This window comes from Plecotus auritus (assembly GCF_963455305.1).
Source record: "Plecotus auritus genome assembly, chromosome: 4".
In the NCBI taxonomy this organism is placed as follows: domain Eukaryota; kingdom Metazoa; phylum Chordata; class Mammalia; order Chiroptera; family Vespertilionidae; genus Plecotus; species Plecotus auritus.
Window position 1 is genome coordinate 183,621,936 of NC_137775.1, and position 25,157 is coordinate 183,647,092.

Below are 25,157 nucleotides of genomic sequence, written 5' to 3' on the forward strand. Positions count from 1 at the left end.
TCATCTCAGCGGTCCCGCATTGGGAGGGCAGCCGGCAGGGCTTTTGGGGGCAGGTAATGGCAAGTCCCAGCTGGCACTGGGTCTTTTAAAAGCAGTATGTTACCTCACCTTCAGGAACCTATGCCACCATGGCTCAGAGTGGGGCAGGAAGCCAAGAAAAACTGTGTATGGTTAGCCACATAAGGATTTCATAGCTATGCTTACTAGTTTTGTTTTTTTTTGAGGCAGTTTGTAATCTGGGGACTTCTGAAACCTTAAAGAACAGTCAGTATATTAGTTTCCTGTGGCTGAGGTGACTAATTACCACCACCTCAGTTGCTTAAAACAACATACTTATATTCTCTCACAGTTCTAGAGGTCAGAGGTCTGAAATGGGTCTCACTGGGTCAAATAAAGCGTCGGCAGGGCTGTCTTCCCATGCAGGTTCTAGGGAAGCATGCATTTCTTTGCTTGTCCTGGGCTCATGGCTTCCGTCTGTCTTCAAAGCCAGCAATAGCTAATCGACTCCTTGTACTTCACCGCTCTCTCTCTCTCTCTCTCTCTCTCTCTCTCTCTCTCTCTCTCTCCCTCTCCCTGCTCCTTCTCTCACTTCTAAGGGAGTCTGTAGTTTCATGGGGCCCACTCAGGTAACCCAGGACAATCTCCTTAGCTCAAGATCCTTAATTTATCTCTGCGAAGCCCCTCTTTCCTTGGAAGGTAACTAATTCACATGTTCCAGGGATGAGGACATAGCATCCTTAGGTGGGCATTTTTCTGCCTATCACAGTCATTATTTCAAAAATAATAATATGATGCCATTTTTGAGGTAATGAACTTTTTTTTATTGTTTAACGAGGTAATGAACTTTTTAATAGGCCAATTCGGCATGAAAGAAAGCTGCTGTTGGTACAGTAGACTGTGTCAGAAAGTAACAAGGCCTACATTTCCTTTGCTCATGGAATGTTAACAATGAAGAAAAAGAAATTTGCCACACCCAGCAGGAGAATTTGGTTGCCCTAACTCTGCCGCCCCCGGTGCCTCCCCATTTTCAGATGTCCACCCTGGGGACAGCACCAGTGAACACACTGACAGAATGGGAGATGTGGCCGCAGCACCGAGAAGCATTGTGCACAGTGCAGGCCAGGGCTCTGAGGGACCGGGCCAGGTGACCTGTTTAGACCTCCATGCAAACTGGACATTGCATCCACGCCTTTAGCCAACAGAACTTAACCCCTGCCTTGCCACACCCAACGGCTGGTTTCATTCTGCCCTGTAAAGCTGAATTCATCTCCCTGCTTCTCAAGCTTGATCTTTCCTACCTCGTGCTACAGGGACTAGGAAGCTTACCTGTCACCCTGGGTTTCTTCTCAGCCAGTGACATCCAATTGTATTTTTATTGATTTCAGAGAGAGAGAGAGAGAGAGAGAGCGAGCGAGGGAGAGAAACATCAATGATGAGAGAATCATTGATCGGCTTCCTCCTGCACACCCAACCTGGGCATGTGCCCTGACCGGGAATTGAACCGTGACCTCCTGGTTCATAGGCTGACCAATGCTGAACCACTGAGCCACACTGGCTGGGCAAGGCTGCTCTCTTAATAGCTTTTGAACCTGCCCTACATTAGCCCCCTAGTCTTCTTTTTTTTTGTTTTGTTTTGTTAATCCTCCCCTAAAGATATCCACCCCCCTTTTTTAGATAGGGTAGAAAGGAGGGGGAGAGAGAAACATTGAGGTAAGAGAGACACATTGAATGGTTGCCTCCCGCACTCGCCCGTGGTGGGGGCCAGGGATTGAGCCTGCAACCAGGTATGTGCCCTTCATCAGAATTGAACCTGGATCCCTTCAGTCCTTGGACCGACGCTCTATCCACTGGTTAGGGCTAGCCCCCTAGTCTGGGTGTACAGATGTGAGGCCTATCATGAACCAGATTACTTAGTGACAATCAAGATCAGTAATAATAATAATAACAACAACAACAACATGATCAGTGCTATAAAGGCAGTATTAACACAGCACCGAGTGGGAAAACTGAAGCCAGTCTATGACAATGGGCTGGGAGAGGGGTGATGGGCCATCCACACAAACAGGGCATTTAATCAAAATGATGATCACACCGTAACATGATATTCTGTTTTGAAACTAATCAGTGATTACATACAACAGTGGTTCTCAAACATTAGCATGTATCAGAATCTCTCAGAGGGCTTGTTCAAGAACCATGGATTCAGTAGGTGTGGGGTGGGGCCGGAAAATCTGCCTTTCTGACAAGTTCCTTGGCAATACAGATTCTGATGATTTGGGCTATACTTTGAGGATCCCTGATCTAAATGTCTGAATTAAGAGTTGTGCTAGATGGTGTTGCTAGAAACACAATTTAAAGCAAATAGAATTTAGCTGTTCCACTCTCTCTCACACACAAATTAGTTTTCTTAAAACTACATTTTGATGGCTTAGTAACTGTTTTAAATTTTTCATATAACAATTTTTATTGTAAAATGTTTTACTAAGATTTAATATTTACCGTAGATATTTGACAGTCGGACAACAGTTCTTGTGTGTGGCAGAAGGCATGCTTGCCATGTGCTTGCCAAAATTCTTTCCTTTTCTTCCTTGGAAGCACTCATAAAACCACATTTCCTGACCCCTTTGCAGTTAGGTTAGACCAGTGGTCGGCAAACCGCGGCTCGCGAGCCACATGTGGCTCTTTGGCCCCTTGAGTGTGGCTCTACCACAAAATACCATGTGTGGGCGCGATTGAAGGAGTACCCTAATTAAGTTAATAACAATGTACCTACCTATATAGTTTAAGTTTAAAAAATTTGGCTCTCAAAAGAAATTTCAGTCGTTGTACTGTTGATATTTGGCTCTGTAGACTAATGAGTTTGCGGACCACTGGGTTAGACCATGTGAGTGGATAGTGAGGAGGGATGCAAACCCTTCCAGGTTTGGCCTTTTTTCTTTGGCCAGCCACGTGCGCAGGATCTAGTGAAGGACCCAGGGGTCCAGGGGCCTACTTAGGCAATAGATAAGAGAGTGGGTTCCTGAGTCACCACTTGCAGAAGAGACACCCAAGATTGCCTCTCAAGTGGGGAACCTTTTAGACAGAGATGAGAGGGTGTACCAACGGATCTTGCAATGTACTTCTGTGGCATCACAGCCCTGAGGTTTAGGGGTTTGCTCCCTCTGTGTAGCTTAGTGAACCCTGACTAATGTGCTGTGCCTTGAACAACACAAAACACACTGAATGAATGACCACTACAAATCCCATTTCTATCCCTTACACCCAACATTCAGCTTGTAAGTGGTCTTCTCACCACTCATTTACTCAACAAATACTTACCTGCAGGCTACTGATTGAAAAAACACACTCTTTCCATATCCCCATGAAATTTACAGTCTTGTTAGGAATGGGAATAAATTAAAGAAATGTAACATTTCAACTGTTGTGAGTGGTGTGAATGCAGGAAACCTGGCACTATAAGGGTTTTTTGTTCCTAGTTAGGAATAAATGTAGAGCACGTTTAAGGTGTAATTACCATCTGGGTAAAAGTGACAAAAACAGCCAAGTTTGGATGTGATACAGCATAACATAAATCTGAATATAGCTAGCAGTCATCAGGTTTTATTGTTATATCTTTCCATTTATTAGTTTTAACTGCTGAATGGGGTTTGCTTCATAAATGTATGTGTGAAGATGACTGTGAAACTCTCACTTAACCAGCTGTTAGCTCCTTGGAGACTTGCAAAAGTCCTTTACTCCTTTTTTAAAATCGGTGTTTATAATTTTCTCTAGTAGCAGTAGGTTCTTAGGATATCGGTAACAATTTACTGCTGGGCCAGAGTTTTACAATGAAGACCTCATTTAGTAAAAGGTAAATCAAATCAAATCACTAAATACCTTCTTGAATTGGAACTTGTCATGCTGCTAACCACTTTGGCCTAACATTTCTCTGCTTAACAAGTAAATGTTGGTTTCAGTAAGCTCATACACAGGATGTATATATGTGTATGTGTGTGTATACATATACACACATATATGTATATAAATATGTAGAGATATATTTCACTGGTATCTGATATATTTACACACATATACACAATGTATTTATGGGGTGGGCAAAAGTAGGTTTATAGTTGTAAGGACATTAAGTTTATTCTTGTATTATTATTTATTAATTGTATTATTTGCCATATGAACAATTGTAAACCTATTTTTGCCCACCCCTATATATCTATATGTATATGTGTATTCTTCACTTGTTTAAAAACTTGATTCTCATACTTCAAAGAGTGATGAAAATCATCACATAAATGACATTACAGGCATGGAAAAAAGACAAAGTATTTATTTCTGTAGTTTGTACAAAAAAAGAAAACAGTTGCTATTATTTTCGCATAGAGAACACTTTAGGCATTTTCAAAAGGGGAGGGTTAGAGCAGGCTGGCCACTGGACATGCAGACCAGGCTCTACTACCAAGATACTAGGTCACAGGAGTGGGCTGGTAATTTTATTAAGTTCCATTCTAGCCCCGTGGGTGTGGCTCAGTGGTTGAGCATGGACCTATGAACCAGGAGGTCACAGTTCCATTCCCAGTCAGGGCACATGCCCAGGATGTGCTGGCTGGATCCCCAGTAGGGGGCATGCAGGAGGCAGCTGATCAATGATTCTCTCTCAGCATTGATGTTTCTCTCTCTCTCCCCTTCTCCCTTCCTCTCTGAAATAAATAAATATATTTTAAAAATTCTTTTTAGAGAAATTATCGGATTTTTAAGCTGCAAGTGCCCTAGGGATTTATATTCAAATATATCCCAGAAAGGAAACTAAAGTCAAAAAAGGCAAAATAAATTGCTCAATACAGTAACTTAATTTGGTCCCAGACCTAGACCCCAGGTCTCCTAAATTGGGTGCAGCTTTCTCTACACCAGGGTTCTTGTCCTGCAACTGAAGGTCAAGCTGGATTATCCTTAGTTCCTCCAACAATGCGCTACCTCCGGGGTGGGAGTGTATGATCGGATAGGGCTAATTCAGATTAAGTTGCCTTCTACCTCCTTCTTGTTTCTTTTGTTTCCACTGTTCTTAGTTTTTATCATCAGCATTGCTGATCTTCTGTTTCAAATAAAAGACACACTCATTTAATAACACCAACAAGGAATGTAACACCCACCCAAACTGATTGGCTCGGGAGACAGGATACTGCCATCTCCAGCCGGGAAAAGGTGAAGGGGACACACTGCATCGGATGGCCACGTGCGGGAGGAGGGGCCGCCTTTTGGTTGGTGCCCGGAGGGGCTAAATCCCTCCAATCGGCATGGGCCCCGCGGTGGAGGAGGGGCGCGCTCCGGAGGAGGGCGGGGCCCGCGACCTGTCCATCACCGGGTCCTCGGGGAGGCAGCACCTACCACACCGCGGTACCTTATCGGGGCGGGACCGGGGCGCGAAGGTCTAGGCTGGAGAAGGCGGGGCCAGAACGGCTGGAGCCAATCCGCCGGGCGGCACGAGGGGGCGGGGTCACCGCGTGCGACCCAAACACTCGGGCCCGGGCTCACCCTGGACCCTCGAGGCTCCTCGGCCTTCCGGCTCCAGGCTCGGCCGCCTCCTCCCTCCTGGGCACCCCCACCCTCGTGGGCCACACCACCCCCCGCCCCTCCTTCACTGGGGCAGCGCGGCGGCGGTTGCCGGGAAGCGCGCGCCGTTCTTTACTCCTCGCCACCCTCCCCTCACGCGCCACCCGTTTTTCCTCTTTCTCCGTTAATAACAGCTGGGCGGCTGGGGGAGGAGGAAGGTGGCCCCGGCGGAGTCTGGGCGGGCGCCTCCCACTCACCCGCGAGCCGCCGTGCGAGCAAGAGGATGGCGGCGGTAGCAGGGGCCGCCCGGGAGGAGGCGGTGCCGAGGCCCAAGGCGCAGAGCACGGCGGTGGCGGCAGAGAGCGGCAGCAGCCCGTCGCGGCGCAGCAGAACCGAAACCAGCGGCAGCCGGACCACCACCTGAGCCGCCCTTCCCGCCGGAGCGAGCGAGCGGCACCCGCCGGAGCCCGGACCTTCTTCCTACCCGCCTCTCCGCGTCTCCCGCGCCCGCCGTCCCCAGAAGGAGAGTGCGCCGGGCGCCGACCGCCCCTCGGGGCGCCGGGAAGAGGCCCTGGACGTGTGGGCTTCCCTGTGGGCCGGCCGCGGTGCCTCGGCCCTGCCCTCTCGCTCCCGCGCTCGCTCCCGCCCTCCCGGCGCTCCGGGCGCTGCGCGCGGGCCCGGCCCGGGGCAGGGCGGACATGGGCGCCAAGCAGAGCGGCCCGGCCGCTGCTAACGGCCGCACCCGCGCGTACTCAGGCTCCGATTTACCTTCCAGCAGCAGCGGAGGAGCTAATGGGACCGCAGGCGGCGGAGGGGCGCGGGCCGCGGCCGCCGGGAGGTTTCCGGCTCAGGTGCCGGGCGCGCACCAGCCTAGCGCCTCGGGCGGCGCCGCGGCGGCCTCGGCGGCCCCGCGCAGCCGCTCTCTCGGCGGGGCCGTGGGCACCGTGGCGTCGGGGGCCCGCGCCGCGCAGTCCTCCTTCAGCATCCCCAACAGCAGCAGCGGCCAGTACGGCTCGCAGGACTCGGTGCACAGCAGCCCGGAGGACGGCAGCGGCGGCGGCAGCAGGGACCGGCCGGCGGGCGGGGGCCCGGGCGGGCCGCGCCTGGTCATCGGCTCACTACCAGCTCACCTCTCGCCGCACTTGTTTGGAGGTACGGCCCCCTCCCTCCCTCCCTCCCTCCCTCCCTGGCTCCCACGGCGGCACGTGGGCCGCGGCTGCGTTTATTTTTACCTTCTCCTTTTCTCCTTCAGCCTGAGCGCTGCCGGCCGGTCAGCCTCCTGGGAGGAAAGTCGCCACTTAACCCCCAGGACGCCGCTCGGCCCGACCCTAGTGTTTGCTTTCCAAACATGTGACCCTTACCTCCTAGCGGCTCCCCTGGACGGAGAGCCCTTGTTTTCCCCGGAAGGTGAAAGGAGTAAATGGTGTTTTATGACAAACCGACGCAGCAGTCCTGGTGCTTGTGGGTTTTGGTATCAGGAAGTCAGAAGACCCGTTGCTAAATGTAGTTCTATCTTGGGACTCGAGTGGTGAGCAGTTTTTAAAGGCCAAAAGTCAGAGGGTCTCAATTAAACTTGAGTATTTGAAAATGGAGGGAATGATCTCCTTTGGATGGTTGTTAATATAAAATTAATTCTTAAATTTGCAGGTAGTCCCACCTACTATACGCACTTTAATGGGTTGAATGTATTAATGGAAAGTGTATTTTTAACCCTAGTAAACTTTACTTGAGATACAGGTTAATGTGAGTCCTGCATAATTGGGACAGCATCTAAAAAATTGAAAACAGTTTAAGGGGAGGAATTCATAATTATCACAACCCTGCCCACACGGTGCAGTTGGAAGCCTGGGTGCAAAGCAGTGTTGACTTGAGTTCAGGAAAAGTCACTTGTGAGGAATGGAAATTTTTAGTAGCAAAGTGATGTGTTTTTATGTAGAAATGGGAGGAAGGGTGCACTTGATTTGAGGAAAATGAGTTTGAATTGTTCAATTATGTTTTATGGTGATCATCTCTACCTCAGAACAGTTATAGTAAGTGAATCAAGACACCCCTCTCTTCCCAGTTCATGGGGGAGGGGGAAAAGTTAAGTCTGGTTAGAGATACTGTAGAAGGTAAATATTCCCATCTCATTGCATTATGTATCTTGATATAACATTCACAATTGAGCACAGATAAACTGCACACACCATCCCCTCCATTTCTGTGCCCTTTTTATTCATGTTTATAAACGTGAGAAATTTGAGTAGACAGTTGGTAAAGGGGGATATCCAATAATGTAATTTAGCTATCTGTGCTGATGTTCTGTACTGTCAACCTTCACGTTGGCATAAATTAAAAATGGGAATGTCATGTTTAGGTTTTTTTTCATCTTTTCAGTACTGCTTTGCACATTCAGTATAAAACAACTCTTTACCTTATTTCAATAACTTGTTATAAAGTCATTTTGCTATGTAAGTAAAAGTACTTAATGCTTCCTAAAATTGGGCCAGTTAAAAAAAATTGCTTTTTAAAGAACTAGTGTTTTCCTTCCTTTGATTTGAATATAATAAATGCAGTTGAAGGTACTGTTGTCACCACATGGAGGAATAACAAAAGCCAGTTTCTTGAGAATGGGAGATTAGTACAACAATAAAAGATAAGTTGGTTTTAAAAATATTTCTTTTTTAAATGAAAACTTGTATTTAGCAGTTAGGATCATCAAAAGATGTATATTTAAAGCTTGCTAAGGAAGGGGAAGTAGGAAAAGGCTTGTCAAATTAATAGTTCTTATTTCTTTAGTATACTGATTACTGTCTTTATTCTTTTTTTTTAGGGCTGATATCCTTTAACAAAGAGTCAGTATACCTGTATGGGTTTATTTTCTTAAAGTAAATACATTCCAGTCAGAGCAGAGGACAAATAGTTGGCACCCAGGCTATTAAGTCATAGTAAATTAGCAAATGAAAAAGACCTAGTTCCTGAAAGTTAGAGAGGTAAAGCATTTATCTGTTTTGTTATCTAAGTCCCTAGATTTTTGCATTTATTTTTTTTAGTACTTTTGTGGTTAGGGTAATTGGGCCTAGCAGCAAAACAGTGAGGAACTTGTGGCAGTCTTTCTTAATTAGGTCTTTGTAGAGAATGAGCCCTAATGACCTAAGGCATCTATTGTCTGCAATTAACTTTTTCTTCTATGCATTTAGAAGGATTCTTGAAAAACTTGCAAAGTGCTTGTACCTTAAGTCCTAGTTGAGACAAGAAGATAGAATACACATGTAAAACCGAATCTTTCCAGTGACATTTGCTTCAATGAGATTTTTACCTCTATTTCAGCGGATGAGTTTGTCAGGGAAACTTTATAGAACCATATTTCTCATTATCCCGAGGTTTAGGGAGCCAGATGATAATTCTTATTTAGAAATTAGACTTGACTATACTTCACATTGATTTAATTTATAGTATTTATTATAGAATTAATGTTTATTCAGTTACAAAGTGTACAAATGTGCATATATAAAGTAACTCCATCTGAGTAATGAGTAAAGGAATATTTCTGAATTAGTGGAAATTTATTACTGTAATTCTATAAAACTTATTTTTACTGATGTTTGTATTAATATCTCCTAATAAGAAAATTTTATACTAATAAGATTCAGAATTATTCTCTTATGGGCTGTCAGGTAATTTATAGAAAAGGAAAACCTAAACCAGTACTATGTTTGTTTGTTTTTTTAAATTTGGTAGTTTTAGCAAGGTGAATTGTTTCGGTTCCATCATAATGAATTACCAAATTAAATGAGGTGTTCTGGGTTGGTTTGTTTTGCTCTCTCTTGGACATGTATTTTGGTGATGTACACTCCTTTAATTCTCTGTCTAGAGAGAACTAGTAGAGGTGCTTAATACAGATGTTTTAGTTTACAGAAATTTCCTAGAACTGAGTTGTTGGATAAAACATCAGAATGTTGTTATAATACAAACAGAAGTGTTTTTTGTTTTTGTTGAATATATTTGTATTGATTTCAGAGAGGAAGGGAGAGGGAGAGAGGGATAGAAATATCGATGAGAGAGAATCATTGATCAGCCTGCATGCCCCCTAGTGGGGACAGAGCCCGAAACCTGGGCATGTGCCCTGTCTGGGAATCTAACCAAAACCTCCTGGTTCATGGGTCAATGCTCAACCACTGAGCCACATCAGCTGGACCATACAGGAATTTTTAGGTGAGGTAGGTTTTTCTTGTGTTTATGTTGTTGGTTTTTTTGTTCGTTTCAGACTGCTGAGTTTAATAGTATTAAAGTGAACAAAAGCCTTCTCTTGTCTCTCACCTTTGTTTACAACGGGTCTTAAGGGTATAGTCTAATATTTAAAAATTTAGTGGTATCTCACAGAGGATTTTTTGGCTTTATTTTATGTCTATATTTTTTTTCTGCTGTCAAGTTGCTAATGTTCATAAAGGTAATTATTATGGGTGGTAATGATCCAGTCTTTAAGATCCAGCAAGGATGAGGGAGCTAAATTGGACTATAAAAATATACCAGTGAACAGAGTTTATTTCTAAAGAAATTATGTGGGTTTCTCATAAAATATTCATGAGTCTGAGAGTGAAAATGTAAAATGAATTAATCTAGACAATTAACCGGTGGGACTGGATTGCTTTTGACTTCTTCCTGATTGGCTTGAGTTTGTTTGGGTGTGGTGTGCCCCTGAGTATTTCAGTAGGCTGATTGTAATTCAGGTGCCACCTGTTATCTAAGAAACAAGCTTCTTTATATTGAAGGAATGTGGGTTATCTCTTAAAACTGAATATGTTAAATAAAATCTATATTTCTAGGCAGATTTTATTTATCTTAATCTTTAAGACAGATGTGGGTTTATTGTGATTAATCTACTTCCTATTCTTGAATGTTCTTTTATTCAATTGAAGGCTTTTATGGGGTGTGACAGAAGAAAATGACACTTCTAATGACAACTCATCACTCCCCAAAAAACAACTCTGATGCTTCGTGTTTCTCACTTGTAATTCCACATAGTTTAAACTCTGTAGGCGGTATCTTGTGTTTTATGCCTTTTTAAATGCTAAAGTGTGGACTCTGTCATGCTAAGTTTCGGCTTTGGGAATGTTTTGAAAGTGCAGGGTGGATGGTGGGCTGCAGGGAGGAGTGGTTTGTGTTGCACTGGACATCATCTGATAGGAGCTGCCTGGCCTCAGTACGTTTGATGCTTTGCTGGCTGCTAAGCCACTGAGAGCTCTGCTGTTTCACCAATGGATAGTGTCTCCAGCAAGTCCTCTTGCCCTCTTCAATTTGATCGCTTTGCTTGATAACTAGTAAGTAGGTCCTTATTTATTTCCTGGTTACCAATAACATTAATTAGATACCAGCTTGTGTCTATAAGGAGAATTGCCTTAATGTTATACTTATTTCATATACTGGGTATAAGTACAAATGGGTATATTTAGTAAATAGGTTAAAAGTGAAGTAAAGGGACTGCTTTATGTAGCAAAGTACTTCCTAAATGTTTTAATTTTGCATGTACTTGACTGGCATTAAATAGTGAATTAAGTTTGTTTTATACTTATTTAACAGTTTAGAAATTGGGGAAAACATGCCCTTTGTATGAATAAAAGGCTCAAAAATACCTTGTGTTAGTTAGTGTGATGCTTATTAATAAATTACTACAAGTTTAGCTGCCTAAAACAGCATATATTTATTTATCTCATAGTTTCTATGGGTTAGGAGTCTGGGTGCAGCTTAACGTGGGTTCTCTGCAAGAATGTAATTAAGGTGTTGGCCAGAACTTGGATTGTTATCTAGAGACTCAGTGGGGATTGGGTCTGCTTCCAAGCTCCCTCTCTGTCTCAGGTTGTTGGTAGAACTCATTTCCTCATAGTTTTAAAGCTCAGGACAGTTTGCTTCTTCAAAGACAGCAAAGGAGAGTGCCTAGCAGGGTGGGCTGGTGCTGTACTCTTATCTACCGGTGGGGTCCCTCGGCCTGGCCTGTGGGGACTGGGCTGAAGCTGGCTCTCCAACATCCCCTGAGGGGTCCCGGATTGTGAGAGGGCACAGGCTAGGCTGAGGGACCCACCTGGTGCACAATTGGGGTCAGGGAGGGATCATGGGAGGGCTCCAGGTGTGTCTGGCCCATCTCGCCCAGTCCCGATCGGCCGGACCCCAGCAGCAAGCTAACCTACTGGTCGGAGCATCTGCCCCTGGTTGTCATTGAGCATCATAGCAACTGGTCGAACGGTCGAAGGAACAGTCAGATGAACAGTCGGACACTTAGCATATTAGGCTTTTATTATATAGGCTAGATCAAGTGATCACACGCAGCCCATTGGTTAGAAGCAATTCATTGGTCCTATTCACAAGACAGAAAGGCACGGAGCAGTGTGGACAACCAGTCTGTCTGCCACATTGATTATAGACTTAGATTGACGAGCTAAATAAACAACAGTTCTAATTTCAAACTCAGTTTTTATTTACTTTGAAAAAGTAATGATGTGTGTGGTATGTGTTAGTTTAGTAAACAAGAATTGATCCCCTTCAGGGCTGGGCGTTGTGTTGTTAGGGGTACTAATATGGGGCTGCTTCCTGGTCTTGCTCAGCTCTGGGTTGAGATTGTTATATACAAGTGCTATAATAGGACTATTAACAGTGCTTTGTAGGGTATCATTGTCTAGGCCAGGGGTGGGCAAACTTTTTGACTCGAGGGCCACAATGGGTTCTTAAACTGGACCGGAGGGCCGGAATAAAAGCATGGATGGAGTGTTTGTGTGAACTTATATAAATTCAAAGTAAAGGAGCGGAGGGGAGAGCAAGAGAACCCTCCACTCTTTCGGCTCCGCAGGCGGGATAGAACAGCCGAACGGGCTGGATCCGGCCCGCGGGCCGTAGTTTGCCCACAGCTGGTCTAGGCAGTCAAAGACTACTTCCAGAGCAAGGTAACATTTGAACTGTTTTGAAGCATTTAGAAGTTTTATGCAGAAAGGATACTACAGATTCAAGGAAGCACCCACAAACGCCTCAGATTTTTATAGGGTGTACTAAAGATTTAAATGTCTCTGGATTTTAAGGTGTAAGGAGGAATGATGAGAACATGAAACTTGAAAAATAGGTTTGGATCAATTGCAGAAGGATTTTATAGTACTCTAAGTTGTTTAACCCTACCAAGTTTAAAAGCAAGGTAAGTCATGATCAGGCCAAGGGTACCATTACTGTCAGTTAATGGTGGGTGGCAGCTTCCCAAGATGTATAGTGCTCAGCCTTGAAAGCTGTATACAACACTTGTTAGGAGGGGAGAGTGGTAGCAGGAAGATAAGCTAGAACTTCTTTAGAATACTAGAGGCCCAGTGCATGAAATTTGTGTATGCGGGTTGGAGGGGGGTCCCCCTCAGCCCATCCTGCACCCTCTCCAATCTGGGACCCCTTGGGGGAATGTCCTATAAATATTTCTTCTCCGCGTCCTACGTGGCTAGAGAGTGGTACGGTTCCTGAGTAGGGGCGACAGGGGATTGAGAAAACGAAAGAGACAGACACAAATACAGTAGGGAAAGCTGGGACTGGGTGGGACCACTGTCCTCTGATGGAGAGATGACCCAGAGCCAATACAGCACGTTTATTTTATACAGCAAAAACCAGGAAGTTTTACTAAAGCCCAAGACAAAGGAGATTATGTGCATTCTTGTTGGTTCTTTGTAATTGTCACTTCTGTTTGTTCCTGGTGCTTGGCTGGATTTAGATAATGAAACCCATCCCCTGGTGCCTGGGCTGAAGGTCAGGCTGACAACACTCCTGCCTCTGGCAAGGTGTGTTTCCAGGACATGGCTCTACCAATGCCACTGGATTCAGTTGACAATAATTAAAGAAATGCTTGTGTGCCTTCCCAGGTGCGCTTTACAATGTCCGACTGCCGGTTTGGATCGGGCCTAAACCGGTAGTCGGACATCCCTCTCATAATCCTGGACTGCTGGGTCCTAATCACTCACCTGCCTGCCTGCCTAGTCTCTCCTAACTGCCCCCCCCCCCCGCCACCGCTGGTCTGATCGCCCCTAACTAACCCCCTGCCGACCTGGTCACCCTGACTGCTCCCCCACCCCCCCGCTGCCGGCCAGGTCTCCCCCAACTGTCCCCCTGCTGGCCTGGTCGCCCCTAACTCCCCCCCCCCCTTGCTGGCCTGGTCACCCCCAACTGCCCCCCCCCCCTGCTGACCTGGTTGCCCCCAACTTTCCCCCCTGCTGGCCTGGTAGCCCCTAACTCCCCATCCCCCCTCCCCCCCCCCCCCCCGCCAGCCTGGTTGCCACACGCAGCCTACTGTTCAGTTGTTTGGTTGGCCCTCACTAACCCCCCTGCCAGCCTTGTCGCCCCACACAGCCTGCTGTTCAGTTGTTTGGTCGTCCCTCACTAACCCCCTTGCCAGCCTGGTTGCCCCACGCAGACTGCTTGTTCAGTCATTTGGTCGTCCCTCATTAACCCCCCTGCCAGCCTGGTCGTAGGCAGTCATCTTGTGAGGGTGTGAGGGTTAATTTGCATATTACCTCTTTATTATATAGGATAGTTGGTGGATGCCTAAATTGAAATCATGGCAATTGGTGAGGGAGAGGAAAAGCTGAATTTGGTTGAGATTTCTAAGGTAGAATTAATTGATAGGATTGCAAACCTGAGTGCATAGTGATGTCATTTACCGATATTAACAATAAAGCAGGGATGAGCAAGTTTTAGAAATGATACTGAGTTCTTTTAGGCCTGTTAAACTTTGAGTGGCTATAGGATTTCAATCTAGAAGCATCCTTAAACAGTAGGAAGGAAATATGAGTTTAATTTGGGACACTACAAAAAAATTGAGAAATTGTCAATTTGCAGATGATAAGTGAAGCCAAAAAGTGAGTAAGATTACTAAGGGATGGCTATAAATTGAAGAGCAAGCATGAAATTCTGGGGAACAAGAACTTGAAGAGTCAGGCAGAGTAGGAGGCCAGAAATTAGAATTGAAACACAAGGAAAATAATTTGTTTAAAATGTTTTTTTTAATTGTAAAAGTATTTGTTCATTAGAGTAAATTAAAATACAAAAAAAGCAAATGTAACTGAAAATCACTTGTAATCTGACCACCAGAACAAAAATACTGATGTCTGTTTTTTATAGATATAGATATGGATACAGATATACAGGAAGGAGCAAAAGTAGGTTACAGTTGTTTGAAAGGAAAATTATCCTCCTATATAATAAAGAGGTAATATGCAAATTGACCCTCACACCCTCACAAGATGGCTGCCTATGACCAGGCTGGCAGGGTGGTTAGTGAGGGACAACCAAACGACTGAACAAGCAGGCTGTGTGGGGCAACCAGGCCGGTGGGGGTGGGGGGCGGGCAGTTAGGGGCGACCAGGCAGGCAGGTGAGCGATTAGGAGCAAGCGGTCCAGGATTGTCAGAGGGATGTCTGACTGCCGGTTTAGGCCCGATCCCTGGGATCCTCCAAGGGGTCCCAGATTGGAGAGGTTGCAGGCTGGGCTGAGGGTCCCCCCAATGCACAAATTTCATGCTCCGGGCCTCTAGTACAATAATCCTATCTAATAAAGAGGGAATATGCTAATTTACCCTCACACTGTTGCAAAGATGGAGGCACCCACAGCCAATAAGGAGGGAATATGCTAATTGACTGCCATGCCCTCAAAGATGGTGGCGCCCACAGCCACAGGATGGTGGTGCCCAGTCCCCTCAGCCCCGCGGGGGTGGCAGGCATGCGGCGAGGCCAGGCCCGACTGCCTCCGGAGTCCCCCCAGTCCCCTTAGCCCCCAGCCGCCCAGGACCGGCCTGAGGCACAGGCAAGCCTTGGATGGCAGCTGCCCAGCTGATGCCTGAGGTGCAGGCAAGCCTCAGATGTCGGCTGCCCAGCCTCCCAGGGCCGGCCGAGGCTTGCGCTGCTGGCAGTGGCAGCAACAAAGGTGTGATGGGGCATCGCCTTCCCCTGATCTCTGGGTTGCCTCCCGCCCCTAAGGGCTCCCGGACTGTGAGAGGGGGCAGGCCGGGCTGAGGGACCCCGCCCCCCACTTCAGTGCATGAATTTTCATGTACCGGGCCTCTAGTAAGTAATAATGCAAGAATAAACTGTCTCATGTACTCACAACTGTAAACCTACTTTTGCCTCACACTGTGTACACACACGTGTGCGCACGCACACATTTGTTTTAGATTCAAAATTTGGGGCATTCATTCTATATATGTTTTGATTTTATACATTTTTGATGTTCTAATATAAGACTTTAAAGTTATAAATTTTCCTCCAAAAATTGCATTAGCTGAATTCCACAAATTTTGATCATTGATCAGCTGTCTCTTGCATGCCCCACACTGGGGATCAAGCCAGCAATCCAGACATGTGCCCTGACCGGGAATTGAACTGTGACCTCTTGGTTCATAGGTCGATGCTCAACCACTGAGCTATGCCAACCAGGCTATAACATGATTTTTTAAAATGACTGCCCAGTATTCCAAAATTTACTCAAATATTTAATGAGAATTACTTTGTTACGCACTCTTGGAAGAAATAGGATATACACTGAGTGGCCAGATTATTATGACCACCTGATGTTTGTAGGCAAATTAGCCATACACTGCATTGTATGGGATATGGATGCCGAAGGCCTGTTCAAACACCTTTGCTGTCTGCAGTTACCAAGATAAAATGTCTCCAATTCGCACAGGAACACAAGGATTGGACAGTCGAGCATTGGAAAAAAGTCATGTGGTCCGATGAATCACTTTACCAGTTGCATCACGCAGATGGCAGAGTGAGAATTTCGCGGAAACAGCATGAAAGCATGTACCCCACATTCATGAGTACAACCCTTCAAGCTGGTGGGGGCAGTGTTATGGTTTGGGGCATGTTTTCCTGGCATGATTTGGGCCCTTTAATTCATGTGGAACAATGTCTGAATAGCACAACATACCTAAGTATCATTGCTGATCAAGTTCATCCTATCATGTTGATGGCGTATCCCAATGGAGATGGCTTCTTCCAACAAGACAATGCGCCATGCCACGGTGCTCATATTGTGCAGGAGTGGTTTCAAGAACATGAGGGAGACTTTACCTTGCTTAGGTGGCCCCCACAATCACCAGATCTCTATCCAATTGAGCATTTGTGGGACGAAATTAAAAGAGCCATCAGGCAGCTGGTTCCACATCCATCAAATCTCACAGAACTGGACAGTGCTATTCATCAGGCATGGTGTCAGATTCCTCGCATCACCTTTCAACATCTCGTGGAGTCAATGCCAAGAAGAATCGCTGCAGTATTGAAGGCAAAAGGCGGCCCAACGAAGTACTGATGGGGTGGTCATAACAATCTGGCCACTCAGTGTATATTCTGCTTTCATGGGTAGTTGAATTTTGAGTAATGTCTGTCAGAATCATTATTCTAGTCAGTGCTCTTTTTTTTTTTAACAATAAGAAAGTTAGTATGTCAAAGAAGAGTAAGTACATTTCATCATTTGACTTTAATAAATTCTGACCATCTTGTATATCCTAATTTTTGTTGGAATGTAATTTGTTTCTAAGTCAGCTCTTGGTTTGAACAATGAATTTTACTAGTTTTATTATTTTTATTTCATTAGCTCTGCTCTTAACCCTTAGTTTCTTTCTCATTTGTAAAGCTAATTTTTTCTTGCTTCTTAGTGCATTTTTTAAAAGTGTCACTTTAACATTTTTAGGTGGTAAATTTACTGTTGGGTTATTTTTGTTATTTTTAGTATTGCATTGTGGTCAGAGAATCTTAAGACTTTTTCAGTTGCAAATGATAAAAACACAGCTCAAAGTAGCATTAAGTGGACAAACACTATATTGTCTCACATTATTAGGACCTAAAGGTAGCTCACGGAATTGAAGGAACAAGTGGAGGAACCAGGGTTCCTGGAGCTGAAATGTAGCAGTTCTGAGTGTACCCACACCCACACCCACACCCACTGCCTGGTCTCCTTTGGTGTTTTACCTAGTTTTGTCCCTTTCTATTGAGTTCTGTAGACCTTCTTTAAGCTGGTGGCCTGCAGGCCATTGCTACTTTCTTCCACCTATGATCTGAGAGGCCTGAAGGGACAATTTTGTACCCTCTCCAATAGAAGGACTCTGGTTTCCACACTTTCCAGGCGTCCTCAAACTATGGCCCGCGGGCCACATGCGGCCCGCCGAGGACATTTACCCGGCATGCTGGGTGCCGCTGCCTGTCCTGCTTAGCAGCCGACTTGTCCCGGGCCCGCAGTGCGCATAGGAATTTGTTCATAGTTTTTTGTTTTTTTTTTAAACTGTAGTCCGGCCCTCCCACGGTCTGAGGGACAGTGAACTGGCCCCCTGTTTAAAAAGTTTGAGGACCCTGCTTAAGCCATGTGCCTATCCAGAGATCAGTCACTGAGCATGAGATGGGATGCCTGTGTGCAGGCTGCATTCTGTTAACATGGGGAAGAGCTTGGGTCTTCAGGTCGCGTTTCCTGGGTTGAGTCCATTTACTTCTTAAGCAAGTTACTTAACCTCTTCATATCTTATACCTTACTTTTCTCATCTCTAAGATCAGGGTAAGAATACTTGCTTTGTAGGTTTATGGGGATTAAAGACATTTACATAGGTATATTATATCATATATTTTTAACTAACACTTGATTGAACCTCTCTATCAAAAATGAAAGCATTCAAGATTCATACGCCACTCCACATCCTCCTCTTCAGGAAGACCATATACTTTCCTCTTCTCAACTTCTCAGCTTCTGCAAAAGTAATCGAAAACCTTACTTTTACTTATTATTTTTATATGTGTTTTATTTCTAAGAGTCTCCCCTGAATATTTGAATTATGTTTTATAGCACATTTACTGTGCTAGCCACATGCCAAAAACTGTTCTTCAAAATGTATTTGATAACAAGGTTATTGATCACCAAATTAATGTTTTTTTAAATCATATATAAAATCTTACTGCTCCAAAAAGAAATGTTTTATTTGCATAAAGAAAATATATGTAAACTGAATTTTGAACCAAAGCAAATAGATATAATGTGGACTGTATAAATGGGGACAATTATAAAATTGTCTTAGAAATAAAATTATGCTGTGTTTAATAGCTCTTCTTTTATAACTATTTGAATGTGCTGCAAGATATTCTTAATCAGTCTGAATGTGCTGTGTTGGTGGTTGGAGATGGTGCGATGGTTGGAGAGAAGTTAAGGCTGGTCAGTTAAGTGCGTGCTACTTCTCCAGGGCAGAATCTGAAAAACTTAGCATTCTTATAGCTACTGTATGATTTCCTGTATCTCAGGCAACCTGGATGACTTGGCATTTGATAAAGCAATTCACTACATTTGCTGGGGCTTTGATACCCTCCAATCTCAGAGCTCTAAGGTCTGGATTTGGAATTCTCCAGATTTCTTACCCATCATAGCACTTCTTCAGACACAGTGCATCTTGTCACCTTGAAATCTCAGTTCCTTAATAACTCCCACTGTTTACTTCTTCCACCATGTTGCCTTATAAAGAGTTGTTCCGTTGCTTTATCTTCTTTCTTTAATGTCTTTGCTTTTTCTTTTTGGGGGACTCCCTCCAATTTTTATCTCTAGTACTTTAGTGGATTTTTGTTTCTATAAGTTTTTAATTTCCAAGAGCTTTTTAAAAAAATTGTTTTTTTTCATATATTATGTTCTTCTTTTATGGGCATAATATTTTTTCTAAGAATATTAATGATGTGTACTTATGTGTGCATATGTGTGTATAAATGTTTTTTTCTCCTTTTTTACTCAGTTTCTTCCCAGTTGCTTTTTCTCATTGTTTTCAGTCATTGTTTTGGTTCTTTCTTCAAATGTTTAGTGATCATGGCTGATTACTTACACTTTATTTATTTTATTTTTTTATTTTTTTTTTAAATATATTTTATTGATTTTTTACAGAGAGGAAGGGAGAGGGATAGAGAGTTAGAAACATCGATGGGAGAGAAACATTGATCAGCTGCCTCCTGCACACCTCCCACGGGGGATGTGTCCGCAACCAAGGTACATGCCCTTGACCAGAATCGAACCCGGGACCCCTCAGTCCGCAGGCCGACGCTCTATCCACTGAGCCAAACCAGTTAGGGCTGATTACTTACACTTTAAATAAATTAAGGCACTAACAAAGCAGATTGGAAGCTCTCCGTGAATGTACTGTCTTTTCTCTTGGTCTGGTCATGTTTTCCAAAATGGCGTTTCTCCTTTTTTTTTTTTTTTGGCCTGGAAAACATAATTCTTTTAATACCAGGTTCTAGGAACAGAATGAGAAGAAAGTTGAGAGTCATAACACTCAGTATGGTCCCTTCATTTAATCATCATATTCAGTAGGTACCTCTGCCATTAGATACTTCTGTTGTCCCCAAGTGCAAAAACCTTGCCCTCTCCAAATAACAGTCTAATGCCAGCATTGGGGAGGAACAGTTGCCTACTTGCTTGAAGTCAGGGAGGACAGCTGGAAAACTCTTACTGCTTCTTACACAGCATGCAGTGAACATTTCTGTTTTTAGGCCTCTTTTCTGCCTGCCAATTCTTGTGCTTGGTGTAAATTAGGTTGCTTTCCTAGTTCTGCAATTAAAGTTACTAGTCATTTATTTTCTTTTAATAGTCTAGTGGTATTGCTTTTTTTGCTTGTTTTTCATTTTCTCTGTCCTTTTATAGGCTTACTAGAGGCCAAGTGCACGAATTCATGTATGGGTGGGGTCCCTCGGCCTGGCCAGTGATCAGGCCGCTCAGGGCTGGCTGGCCCCGGGGAGGGACCATGAGAGGTTGGCTGTGGGAGTGCACTGACCACCAGGGGGCAGCTTCTGCATTGAGCATCTGCCCCCTGGTGATCAGTGCACGTCATAGCTACCAGCCGGTTGTAACTTAGGCTTTTATATATATAGATTCCCTTTTAAAAAATACATTTTTAGTGATTTTAGGAGGATGTTTAGTCTGACAGAGACTGATAAATTTGATTAGGCAGTCATCTTTAACTGCAAGTCCTCTTTTTTTTTTTAATTGTAGAAGAAATATGAATCCATTTCTTTGAAATGTAGACAGTTCAGATAAAATGAAAGTCATTTTCAGTTCTCTGATGATTCCATTCTGTCCATGTCAATGTTATATTCACATCCTAACGTCTTAATAAATTCATGTACATACTTACAAGTACAGAGAAAAAGTTTTATTTTGTATGTGATTTTGCCATAGAGACCGTTATTGTCAAGAATGTGGTCACACTATATTCCAAAACCTCCTTTTTTCTCTTTAACGTGTTCAGAAGGTTTTTACTTGGGAGGAGATATAAATGGAACTTTAACTGCTTAGTACTTGCTATTCAATAATATGCACATGCTGTGTTTTCTTTAACCCTTCTGTTGATAAGCATTTAGGATATTTATACTTTCTTACTTTTCCAGTATTGTAATAAGTATCTATGAATATTTATACACAAATGTATTGCTTTACAGTTATGGAGGTCAGAGGTACTAAATAGGTCTCACTGGGCTAACATCCAGGTTTTGGGGGGCTGCTCTGGAGGTTCTGAGGGAGAACTGCTTCCTTGCCTTTTTCAGCTTCTAGAGAATGTCTGCAGTTCTTGGCTTATGATGACTCCATCTTGGAGCAAGCAACATTGGGCCAAGTCTTTCTCAAACTGCCATCTCTCTGGCATTTTTAAAAATCATTTCCTGGTTCCAAGTTTTAATTTTCTTATTTTTTAATTTATCTTTATTGTTGAAAATATTTTAGGTGTCCACTTCCCCCTTTTCTTCTTTTTTTTTTAAAAAAAATATATTTTATTGATTTTTTACAGAGAGGAAGGGAGAAGGATAGAGAGCCAGAAACATTGATGAGAGAGAAACATCGATCAGCTGCCTCCTGCACACTCCCTACCGGGGATGTGCCCACAACCAGGGTACATGCCCTTGACTGGAATCGAACCTGGGACCCTTGAGTCTGCAGGCCAACGCTCTATCCACTGAGCCAAACCGGCCAGGGCACCTTTTCTTTTCTTCTACATTTTTTTTAAAAGCCTGTTGTTAAGTTGGGCCTATCCAGGTAATCTAGGATGATCTCCCTATGATAAGAGCAGTGATTAGCAACCTAAATTCTGCTTTGCCATGTAACACTGGAGGGTCTCAGGGATTAGGTAGCAGTCTCTTTGGAGAGCTATTATTCTGCCCACCACAAGGTGATAACTCTTGAATAGGCTTATTGTTTAATGAAAATGCAGTATATATATTTTTTGTATAATGAGTTATCTATAGGATAGAAAGAAAAATGATTGACATCAAACTGTAAAAAAATATTTTGAAAATAAACTTTAGCCCTAGCTGGTTTGGCTCAGTGGATAGAGCGTTGGCCTGCAGACTCAAGGGTCCCAGGTTCGATTCCGGTCAAGGGCATGTACCGTGGTTGTGGGCACATCCCCAGTGGGAGGTATGCAGGAGGCAGCTGATAGATGTTTCTCTCTCATCGATGTTTCTGACTCTCTATTCCTCTCCCTTCCTCTCTGTGAAAAATCAATAAAATATATTTAAAAAAAAAACTTTAATTAGCTATAAGCTGCTGTACCTTAAAGTTATAAAGAATTCCTTATCTAAAAGACAGTTAAATGCATTTTTTTTCATGTCTAAATTCTTAATGTCTTTGGCATAGTTCTCTGATATTTTGTATAATTCTTTTATACTTGCAATTTTATGTATAAAACAGATTATTAAATTCTGCTATGTGCTAGGTACTGTTAGTAATGAGTGTAACACACGGGACCCTCTTTTAACTGAGCTGGGTAATTGTCATGTTCTCAATCTTTTTTTTTTTTAAACTATTTTAATTTTTCCCCTGAGCCTTCTAATTTTATTATTGTTGGTTACGGACCTCTTTGTGGAAAGAAAGCAACCACTTTCTTTTTTTAAAAAAATATAGGATTAATTTTATATGTTAGAATGTACAGAACCTAAGTGTATTAGTTTGAAGAGTTTTGACAAATACATATGACAGTGCACTGTGTCAGCAACACTGTCAGAACAGAGAACACTATCTTCATCCCAGAAAATTCTCATGCTCCTTCCCAGACATTCTCACCCAGAGGCTGTTCATATTGCCTGTTTTTGTTATAGCTTGCTTTTGCTTGTCCCTGAACTTTATATAAATGGAGTATACAACGTGTACTCTTTCATGTTGAGGGTAAGTTAGAAATGGGAGACATTGGAAAGCTGAATGAAATTATTTCTCGCCCCTCCCATTTTCCCTGCTCTGTCCCCTAAAGGCCACTCCCTCCTCAATCAGTTACTGTACAGTAACACTGTCCTCTAATGTGTGGACAATAAAACTAAGAATACCCAAAGTGTTTATATAGTAGAAGGCTTAAGTATGTAAATATATCAAAGGTACATTTAAGAATGGGATTTGCTTATACAAATATATCATTCTTTTTTTAAAAAATATATTTTATTGGTTTCTTACAGAGAGGAAAGGGAGAGGATAGATAGTTAGAAACATCGATGAGAGAGAAACATCTGTCAGCTGCCTCCTGCACATCTCCCACTGGGGATGTGCCTGCAACCCAGGTACATGCCCTTGGCTGGAATCGAACCCGGGACCCTTCAGTCCGCAGGCTGACGCTCTATCCACTGAGCCAAACCGGTCAGGGCCAAATATATCATTCTTAACCAACTCCAAAAGTGGATAGATAGCTTAGAAACAAATAATATCAGTGTGGTATAAAATTTGTTTTGGTCATTTTCTTACCAAATAATTGTGTATATCTATCTATACTAATAAAAGTATAATATGCTAATTAGACTGGACGACCTTCGGACAAAGCCGTGGCTGCGAGGGAAGCCCATATTCTGGGTGCCTGCTGGCAGCCTGAGGGAAGCCCAGTCCCGGGTGCCTGCCGGCAGACGGTGGGAAGCCCGGGTCCCGGGTGCCAGAGGGAAGCCAGTGTCGGCAGCCAGGGGTAGGAAGGCCTACTCTTGCACGAATTTAGTGCATTAGGTCTCTAGTATATATATAAAAGCCTAGCGACCATTATGACTGGATGACCAGCTGGTAGCACTGACCACCAGGGGGCAGATGCTCAATGCTGCCCCCTGGTGGTCAGTGCGCTCCCACAGCCAACCTCCCATGGCCAGCCAACCTCCTGCGGTCCCTCCCTCCAGCTGGCTGGCTCCAATCGCCCTGATCGGGACTCGGCAACATGGCCCCGATTGCTGACCAGGCCAAGGGACCCCACCCGTGCACGAATTCGTGCACCAGGCCTCTGGTGTGTACATAAATGAAAAAAAGGCCAGAAGGTCCACATACTCCAAATTGGTTATTTCTGGCTAGTAGGGATACTTCTACCCTATTTTCATCTTAGGTATTATCATCTATTTTTTTTATAGTAATCCTTATATAACTTTCATAAGCAGAAAAGAATTGGTAGTGATATCATTATCGCCACTCTTACTGTTAACTACTCTTGTCCTGTCATTACTCATACTTCCAGAGCTCAGATTCATTGTTGAGTCGGTCTGACTCCCGGTGTGTGTTCCCTTAGCCCTCAGGCTAAGGAGCAAAATCTACATTGGACAGCATCCTTAAGAGTTCAATCTGGTCCCATAAGATTCTCCTGAAAGGAAGTGTTCTCTAACCAAGCAAGTTTGTAACCTATTAAATTTCTACAATAAAGAAAAGTAGCTAATTCATTTAATTCAGCATTTTCCAAATTAACTTCATAGTAACATGACTCGTTTTTCTTTAATCCTTTGTTGATGTTTTGTGGCTCTCAAATTTTAGTGGGCATGAGAATTAACCCCACCTCCACAGTTTTGTTTCAATAAGTTTGGGGTGTGGCCTGAGAATTTGCATTTCTAACATATTAACAGGTGTTGCTGATGCTTCTGGTACAGGAACCATACATTGTACTCCCTTAGTTATGTGATTTGCAATTCCATTTCGCCTTGAGATATACACTCATAGAACTTTTATGTTAAACTAGTAACCCAGTGCATGGATTCATGCACATAGAAAGGAAATTAATTGGAAGGTGGCTGAGATGGGCCGGACACGCCCTGGAGCCAATCTCCTGCGGTCCCTCCTCAGCTGGCCGCACCTGGCTCGAAGGGCTTCTGCGGAATGAATGGGGTCCCTCTGGCAGGTGGGGTCCCTTGGCCTGGCCTGTGGGGATGGGGCCGAAACCGGCTCTCTGACATCCCCCAAGGGGTCCAGAGTGCGAGAGGGCACTCTGCAAAGTTGCTGTCGTACAGGGTGTGGAATGCAAACACAATTGTTCAGTAAACCAGATTCAGGGCCGACAGTGCCCCAGCAACAACATAACCCATGGCCGAAGGTGGAATCCTGCGGCCCCGTGAGAAATTTGGCTTCCTTCTCTCTGGTTTCGGGGTGCGTCACCCGAGAAATGCCGCTGCCAAGTCACTGCAGCTCAGCAGCTCCTGCGTTGAGTGTCTGCCCCGCCCCCGCCTCCCCTCCCCCCCCCCCGGTGGTCAGTGTGCTTCAGAGCAACCGGTTGGATGGTGGGAGGGACACTTAGCATATTAGCCATATATATATATATATATATATTTTTTTTTTTTAATATATATTATGTTTTCCTGCTAAAGAAGGTATCTTAGAAGTAGGACATAATTGAC

The 25,157-nt window shown here is 44.0% G+C and overlaps 1 protein-coding gene across 1 annotated transcript in view; it reads left to right on the forward strand.

Moving 5' to 3' along the window:
• Positions 1–6,105: 6,105 nt before the first annotated feature.
• Positions 6,106–25,157, forward strand: part of ZNRF2 (zinc and ring finger 2) — a 63,125-nt gene continuing 44,073 nt past the window's right edge. Inside the window, exon 1 of the mRNA XM_080663767.1 lies at positions 6,106–6,696. Coding sequence (XP_080519893.1) covers positions 6,243–6,696 — 454 coding nt within the window. The 5' untranslated portion in view covers positions 6,106–6,242. The remainder of the gene's footprint in view (positions 6,697–25,157) is intronic.